At 43.8% G+C, this 8,174-nt stretch overlaps 2 protein-coding genes across 10 annotated transcripts in view; one reads left to right on the top strand and one right to left on the bottom strand.

Moving 5' to 3' along the window:
- Nucleotides 1-1,128: 1,128 nt before the first annotated feature.
- dbx1a (developing brain homeobox 1a) lies at nt 1,129-4,381 on the top strand. The gene is made up of 4 exons (XM_022210038.2): nt 1,129-1,605; nt 1,725-1,826; nt 3,330-3,532; nt 3,656-4,381. The coding sequence occupies exons 1-4, from the start codon at nt 1,236-1,238 to the stop codon at nt 3,941-3,943; spliced, it is 963 nt and encodes a 320-aa protein (XP_022065730.1). The 5' UTR covers nt 1,129-1,235; the 3' UTR covers nt 3,944-4,381.
- A 41-nt stretch (nt 4,382-4,422) lies between these two features.
- The window catches only part of nav2a (neuron navigator 2a), a 301,077-nt gene continuing 297,325 nt past the window's right edge, over nt 4,423-8,174 (bottom strand). For all 9 annotated transcript variants that reach the window (XM_051959975.1, XM_051959995.1, XM_051959978.1 and 6 more), the window contains one exon: nt 4,423-7,902. In XM_051959975.1, the coding sequence (XP_051815935.1) occupies nt 7,777-7,902 (126 nt within the window). In that variant the 3' untranslated portion in view covers nt 4,423-7,776. The remainder of the gene's footprint in view (nt 7,903-8,174) is intronic.

The following is an 8,174-nucleotide window of genomic DNA, read 5'->3' as shown; positions in this document are numbered from 1 at the left end:
AACTGCCAACAATTAGGCGTTTTTTTCTCCTCCTCTTTGGCCCTGCGATGCATTTTCGCCTGATTGCTCTGCTTTAACGGGTTTTCAGGGAGGAAAGCTGACAGAACACGACTATCAGGCTCCAAGTCGCTTTAATAAGAGTTTTATATGGGGGTCTCAGTGTCCGCTCATATGAATGCGTTTTAAATCAAATCACAGATGCACTTTTATTCAGCCGGTTAAAATAGCAGAACAAAACCGTCTTTAGAAATAAAGCTTTTTCTTTCTTTTTTTTTTTTAATTCCACTGGGCTTTTTTTGAAGGCGAGAGAAGGGAAGGAGAGAAAGGCCGAGGGGCGCCTCCTCCGCAGCTGAGGGTGACAGTTAGTTCATGGTTAACAGGATCAGGAGCGCACGGCTCAGGCCGCACACTTCTCCTGTGCGCACTGAGCTGCGGCTGTGCGCACTGAATGAAGCCTGAGCAAAAAGAGTGATATTTAACACATCTGTTAAAGCGTTTTGATAGCAGAAATCCCTTTAAGACATTATTCCATGACGAGGGCCAGATTGAGTGTTGAGAATCCTATGAAACCCTAAAACTGATTTACATTTGAGATGGTGGCGCTCATGTCTGCAAGTAAAAATGTAGATTGAACAATAAATCCACTGAGTCGTTCTGTTGCAGTTGAGAAATAGTTTAAAATCTGTTCTTTTTATCTACTTAATTTTGCAGCACTGAAAATAGTATAAAAGAATAATTTAGCATTTTTGTCCTGCAGAGCAGAAGGACACCCTGAAAAGAAAAGAAAAATATCTTTTTAAGAAGTCATTAAAAGTGCCAGAATAATGGCGGAATCTAAAGATTGCTCTTTAATTAGGCCGCTTGCTTCTGCCAAACAAAACAAATTGAAAGGAAAGTGGCCAACATGCAAAATTGATGACTGAGCCTCTTTTGTGGTCGCTACATTGTGTATTGCTCGCTTATGAAGTCTAATGCAATCATAAATTGCGTCCTCTGGCCAATCAGCGGCCCGGGGGATGCGGCATGAAAGCGAGCCATGTGGAGAACTTTGTTGAGCCCCATTGTTGCGGCTGTCAGCCCCGAGAGGAGGGCCGAGGGGGGGCGGCTGCTATAAAGCTCCTCTCCCCAGAGTGAGGAAACCAGAGGAGTTAGCAGCCATTCACACAAGCGAGTCTCTCCCAGCTGACACGAGGAGTATTTCACGTTTCACACTGAACTTTTTCCAAGCCGGGACCATGATGATCCCAAGTGTCATCGCGCCTCCAGCCCTGTACCCGGGGCTGTACCGGCCCGCCGCCGCGCTGCCGCTGCACCAGACGCTGCCGTCCGCCTTCCCGACGCACTCCAGCTTCCTAGTAGAGGACCTGCTGCGGATAAGCCGCCCGGCTGCCGCCTTCATAAACCGGACTGTCCCGTCAGCCAGCGCATCCCTGCCCACCGCCACCACCACCGTGTCCTTCAGCGGTGCGCCTGCGGAACGCGCATTGGCCCCGACCGCGGTGACGCGCGAATCGTGCTCTCCCAAAACGTCGGTGCCGAGCAGCAAGGACCCGAGTTTTCTCAAGTTTGGAGTGAGCGCCATCCTTGCACCCTCACCAAAGATCGGTGAGTAGGCAGACTTTACTGTTTCCACCTTAGATGGACTTTATTTCTCCTACATTCATGAATTGTACGTGTATTTTTCTGCTCCAGGCTTGCTTTTAACTTGCGCTGTTCTTCCATAGCGTCCTCACCCCCCACAGTCCACAGTCTGCACTCCAAGACCTTCCCAGTCCCCTGCTTTGACGGAACCTTTCACCCCATATTCAGGACGCCTTATTTACCAGGTAGGCGCAACTTTTACGCACAGCTTCTTTAGAGATGCGTCTCTTCAGCCTTTAGAATCCTGCCTGTACTAATTGCATTTAAATGTAAAACACTTTCACCCCCGGTCATATATTTTAGCTGAAATAGAAGCAGAAAAGGGACAACCAGCCAGAAAAGAAGAAATCACTGTCTTATTAATGGGGACCGCTGGCTCTGGCCCCTGCCCGGACCCACCCACCCACCCCCTAATTAACCAATTATCCCAAATCGTCACGCTCTAAATTTGAGGCGGGATGGCGAGTTATAGTCCCCCCTGCTTCCCATTGGGGGGCGTTTTGGCATTTCCCCGGCCCCGCGTTTTCCCACAGCGCCCGGGGGGCCACAGGGCCGCTGTGGCGGTCAACAAAGCCCTGCAGCACCGTGACCAATTTGGTCAGCTCCCACCGGGCGAACCACCCACACACCCCGGAGAGTGACTTTTACCAGGCGGGCCAAAGGCGTGAACCAGTCATGCACTAATTTCCCTATTAGGCGCTATTGAGAGTTTTCAATATTCTCACAAGACCACATAGTGCGTCGTTGTTCCTGATTCTGCTGCTTCCACAGGGCAGCTACAGTCAGGAGGACGTCCAGTCAGCAAAGACGGAAAGTGTCCTGCGCTGTGAGATTTTAAAGCAAAGTTTTAAAAATCCCAGCTGCACTCAAAGTGTCCCAGCTTTTCCCTGCGCGGCCCATAGGATAGGTTACCACTGACCTCCAATGCGCACTCTCTCTGTGCCTTAAACGCTCCTCTATTCTCCAGCCGGGCCAATCAACGAGTTGAGATAAAGAATAATCTCTGACAAAAGTCTATAAAGTCGCCAGTCCATGCTTTCATTCAGACAAATCATAATGGAGATGGAGTCTTTTCATGGGCTCAGCTGAATGCCTCAACAAAACAACTCCAGCGTCCTGAATAGCTTTTCGTGTTCATTTAATGAAAATGATTTGAGGGTACGAAGAAAAAAAAATGCGCCATTCCCCTCCACTCTTCACTCCCCCCTCCGGGCATCAGTATTCTGGTATGCAGTTGTGTTTAGTTTGAAAGTGTAAATCTCCTTTTGTTGCGATAATATATGGCCTTCGCCGCCTGTCCAGAGTCTTTTCTACGTTAGTTCATTACTACACAATTACCGTTCACGGTTTATTAACTCCTCTATCCGCCCTCACAGGGTTCCTTAAAGGATATGCTACCTCTTTACCATACCAATGCGGTTGGGGACCGGCCAATGTGCTAATTAGTCACCTCGTGCCATTTCACTCAAAACGGAGACTTATTGCACAGTTCCAAAAGGGGAAAACTTCCAATAATAATCGAGTGAAAACTATAGTCTTAAAAGGAAATCAGTATATTCATAGAGAATCTGGAGTCTCTTTGGTGTCTAAGTTTGGATTTAAAACTCACTAAGATTTTCCAACTTGATCATTTGTGGCTGAAGGTTGTTTGTGTAACAGCTTTTAACTTATCTGTTCTTGCTTTATAGCATCTTCATCCGTTGTTCCCATCCCCGGGACCTTTTCGTGGCCCCTGGCAGCCAGAGGGAAACCCCGGAGAGGGATGCTGAGGAGGGCGGTGTTCTCTGATGTACAGCGCAAAGCTTTGGAGAAAATGTTCCAGAAACAGAAATACATCAGCAAACCGGACAGGAAGAAGCTGGCATCTAAACTGGGCCTAAAAGACTCGCAGGTAAAACTTATTCAGACGCTCCCAAACTGTTCAATAGGCCGTGCGTAATTTGTGCGCAAAGACACCATTACGCATTCCATTACGGCTAAACTTTTTTCACTCACCGTTTTTTCTGGTCTGCAGGTGAAAATCTGGTTTCAGAACCGGCGGATGAAGTGGAGGAACTCAAAGGAAAGAGAGCTGTTGTCATCTGGTGGATGCCGCGAGCAGACGCTGCCCACTAAAGCCAATCCGCACCCGGACCTCAGCGACGTGGGCAAGAAGTCCTCAGCCGAGGAAGAGGAGGAGGAGGAAGATGAGTTCAGGAGAGAGAGGATGAGGGCGGCAGGGTCCAGTATCTCCTCTCCCTCTCTCTCCAGTAAGCACTCGGACTTCTCAGAGTCAGATGACGAAGAAATAACAGTATCTTAATTTATTTTATAAAGCAAATATAGAGATATAACCCGTGATGTTTTTATGAGACTGTGACCAGATTTGTAAGAAGCTGCTGCCCTGAAACAAGCGCCCACAAATGTCACTGTTAAAAAAACACCACCACAAGTTTCGCTTAAGTTTGTAGCTTCATCGGTGCATGCGCACTGGACAGGATCTGCTTCTGAGACACAGTTTGCTGTTTTGCACAGCTTTGTTCAGTTGTACAGTATTTTGTACAATTTTGTATGGAAATTTTATGCCAAGAATATTGAGTTACTTTTACCTTGACATTGAATAGAGTTGTTTATTGAAAAAGTAGCTATTTCGTTAATAATTTATATGAATTTGTTTAATAAGTATGTTGTATTATGTGCTGTATATATGTTTATTTCACACTTTTTGTACAAATACCAAATAAAACTGTAAACATTCCAAGTGATGTGTGTGTGGCTGAAGAAAATAACAGTTTGACAGAATTCAATCATAAATAATCATTAATTTTATTGAATCACAATAACTTAAGACTAGTACAGTGATAGATTAAATTCTCCGAGCCCTGGACAGACCAGCGATGACAAACCGCATCAATCTGCTCTGATGTAAAGAGACTGTACACAAAATACTCCTTTTCAAGTACTGTAACAAATCGGCTAGAAAAATTCATCAAAATGCTGCGAGATAATCATCTATTTACACAGTTATGTTACATATAAAAAAATGTACATGGCTAAGAAGGCTAAACATTCATTGAGTTTGTGAGTAATAAAATGTCAAATGTTTCGACGACATCTGCACCTCTCTGAGCAGGCTTTAACACAGACAAACAGAATCAGTCTTTGTGCTTACAGGGACAGTAGCAGGAGATCCTTTTATCAAACACACACACATGGACAAAGAACATTGGCCTCAAAACTTCACAAATCTGGTTCCATGCTGTACGTCTCTGGGCAGTACTGCTCGGGGGGGACAAACACACATTCGGCTTTTGGCTTCCACTTGGAGATCAGAATGAATGTTGCATAGGATCGGTGACAGAAACATTGAAAGCGATGGAAGCCATGCTGGACTACATGACCCCGGATTTAGACGCCCGCCCACCCGCCTTTTACCAAAAGGCAGGCTCACAACAAAGTACCTTTTATAACTTTAACCTCTGATTAATTATATCACTATAAACAAAGCAGCATATACACTAGTTTTCACTTAATTAGTTCAACATGTTTGTTATGACGGTTCTGTTCATCACATCACATAATCAAAACAGACAAGAAGCATGGCAAAAGCACAGTTATAGGATGGGGATGAGGTATAAAATCTTCTTAAACTTTCCCTCACCCAATCAACCTGCAACAAGTTCTGATTTCGAGCACCAAAACAAAATCACATTTAAATAGTTTTCTTTCTCGCTAGCGGTCCAGATATTTACACCATTGTCCCAGCAGCTGGTGGGTCATGCATGCATACAACTTAATTTGAAACCCAAAGCTTCTCATTCGCATCTCTTCAATCCCACGGCATTGGTGATTGATATGATGAGAGGTCGACGGCGAGTCGACTTGGAGCCCTGTTAAGTTTACAGCCATTTAGACTTTAAAAAAAAAAAAAGAATCATCGGCTAATGCACATAATCTGTTAGAAAAGAGTAAGGCATTGTTTGTTTGGATTCAGTCCAGCACCAAAGGGGGTTTGTGCTACAACAGCCTGCTTGGGCCAATGTGCGTGGAGATCTCGAGGGATTATTAAGGGGTCAAAGCAAGTGGTAGAGGCGTTATTAGTGAAATTACATCGGATGCTACAACACACAGGACATTATTTCAAACACTGTCAGAGTTTAAAAGGACAAATCCAGCCATGGTGAATGCTAATTCCCCAGTTTGCAGGAATTTAAAGATATTCTGTGAATCAGATTTTGGCTAAAGTTGACAAGCTTTGTTGTATGTGTTCAGTTCATAAAACCTCTGCACTGTGCATCATTTCAAAGGAACTACTTGGAGGGAACAACTCCCTCTCTGTTATGAGAAACCTTCATGGAAAGAACATATGATGTACCAACTACAAATGAAAAAAAAAAAAAAACATTGGGGAGGATTGTGGTGAGTATTTTTGGTTCCACTGACCAAGTTTGTCTCCTTAAATCAGATTCTTTTTCCCCATGGGCTTACACATAGTCAACACAGTGTTTTCTGACTTACTTGTTACCGTGTTTGCCATTATAGATTTGCAGACAGAAGCTCAGCAGAATCTGTTTCACAAAGCAGGTTTAGTGAAAACTGAGAATTGAGTCAGATTTCAAGAAAGAAAATTTGAGGTTTTCCGTATTACATAGTGAGTCAGCTCAATTTCAGCTTAACTCTGAGGCAACACTCTGTCAAACCAACTTTCTCGCGTGCACATTTTCATCAGTTAACCCTGAGTTTGTACTCCCATTTAACTGAAGAAAGTGTCAGAAAAGACATTTCTTGAAGCACTAGCTAACTTTGAGGCTTAAATACTCCGACCCTGCTTGGATGTATTTATTGACTGATGATCATCTGTTTGGCGCTTTTTTCTGCATAATTGATCATTTATCGGAACATATTTTTAGCCTTAATAATTATTATGAGACATTGTCACCATGTCAAAACAAATCATTTGTGTTGCAGCTTGTTTTTGTTAACTAACAATAGTTATTTGTTAATAATTCAACTCATTATCACTTGCTCTGAAACCAAAAGCTGTGAGTTTGACAGCTCAGAATTATTAAACTCAGAGTTCAGGTTTAAAACTCAGTTTGTTAATTCAAGGATTTTACCTCAAACACTGTAAAAGCCTTTTTGTGAGATCAAGGACGTTAATAAATGACATTTGTAAAACTACCTACTGCGTTTTTTCAGTAAATCTGACTACTGTCTGTTTATCCAATCAAAAAATAAGTATAGCAGGAATTGTGGTGAGTATTTCTGGTCCAAATATTGAAGCTTTTCTCCTTAGATTTTTTTTGTATGCACTTTGATATTGCCACGCTGTTTGTTAATTTCCTTGCTAACATATTCAATTAGGGGTTTTGCAGATAGAAACACGCCAGTTCTCATCTCTTTTCTGCAAAAACTATGCTGTAGGAGCTCTTTGTATCAGTATTGTCTTGGCTTTGACACATATTGTAATTTGTTTGTAAAACGGAGGATTTCTCTGAGAAGTTGCTTTTTGTTGTCGGACTTAACATTCACTTTGGCTCGATTCGTCCTCCAGCAATCACACAGGCAACTTCAGCCATATGAGGTGGACGAGGAGCAGAAAGCGGCTGGCTGTTAATCCGTCCAATCTGCAGCAGCAGTTCGTGTTTCTCAGCAGGTGGGAGCAGAGTTTGACCACGAGGGCTTGTATCGCCATCTGCAGGCAGCTCCGGCTCACTGCAGCTGGAGTTTTGTGGCCTGATGAGCTGGTGTGACGCTGCGGCTCAGGGGAGGATGGAGGACTCCTGGCTGGTGTTTCAGTCAACGGATGGCTGGTGATGATGGTGATGATGACGCCTCACCAACAGGGACAGGCTGTGTGCTTTTATTCTGTCTGTTTGGCTCCTGACAGAGGAGCCGCGGGCCACAGCGGTGAAAAAAAAACAAAAAACAGCGCAGTGCAGAAAAAGTAGAAACTTTTGTTGCCCGTTTACTGAAATGCAATTTTAACCGTCTTACTTTGTCTTCTTTAGTTTCTGTATTCGGGTTACCTGCACCCAAATTAAGGTGGCTGGATTTTGTGGCATGAAATTATACTCAGTGAGAAAAGTTTATTTTTAATAAAAATGTTCTTTTTTTTTCTTCATAAAACAGATCCCAGTGCTGCGTTTTCAGGCATCACAAGGTCGACTCCAGCGACGTGTCCAGGATGTCGTCCTGGTGGCTGTTGCTGTTGGAGTCGCTGTCGTAGCTCTGAGGGCTCGACGACGTCGCCGCCTCCTTCAGACGCATCAGCATGTTCATCTTTCGGCAGAAACACAAACGTGAGTCTGACTGAGCTTTGCAACTGAGAGAAGCAAGCTGCACATGTTCATAGACAGTCTGGGTAATTAGTTTTGAGCTTTATTTGACTCTTAAAATTATTATGATCACTTTTTGGACAAAAAAAGTCTAAACAAAAAGCAACTCAAAGCCCACTTACTAGCTTAGTTTCTTTTAATTGTGGTTGTATGAGCTATTTATCCATGGTCAGTGTTTCACCTGCCGTACACCACAGAAGCTAAACAACAAAATGT

Source organism: Acanthochromis polyacanthus, chromosome 2 (genome assembly GCF_021347895.1).
Source record: "Acanthochromis polyacanthus isolate Apoly-LR-REF ecotype Palm Island chromosome 2, KAUST_Apoly_ChrSc, whole genome shotgun sequence".
Taxonomy (NCBI): domain Eukaryota; kingdom Metazoa; phylum Chordata; class Actinopteri; family Pomacentridae; genus Acanthochromis; species Acanthochromis polyacanthus.
The sequence above is the reverse complement of the archived record's forward strand: the minus strand, read 5'-3'. Positions and strand labels throughout refer to the sequence as shown.

What these genes read in the sequence shown, in the direction of transcription:
- dbx1a (XM_022210038.2), top strand. Translation starts at nt 1,236, where the DNA reads ATGATGATCCCAAGTGTCATCGCGCCTCCAGCCCTGTACCCGGGGCTG. An exon ending in CAGGACGCCTTATTTACCAG is followed by an intron (nt 1,827 to 3,329) that starts GTAGGCGCAACT and finishes CTTGCTTTATAG; the next exon opens with CATCTTCATCCGTTGTTCCC. An exon ending in TGGGCCTAAAAGACTCGCAG is followed by an intron (nt 3,533 to 3,655) that starts GTAAAACTTATT and finishes TCTGGTCTGCAG; the next exon opens with GTGAAAATCTGGTTTCAGAA.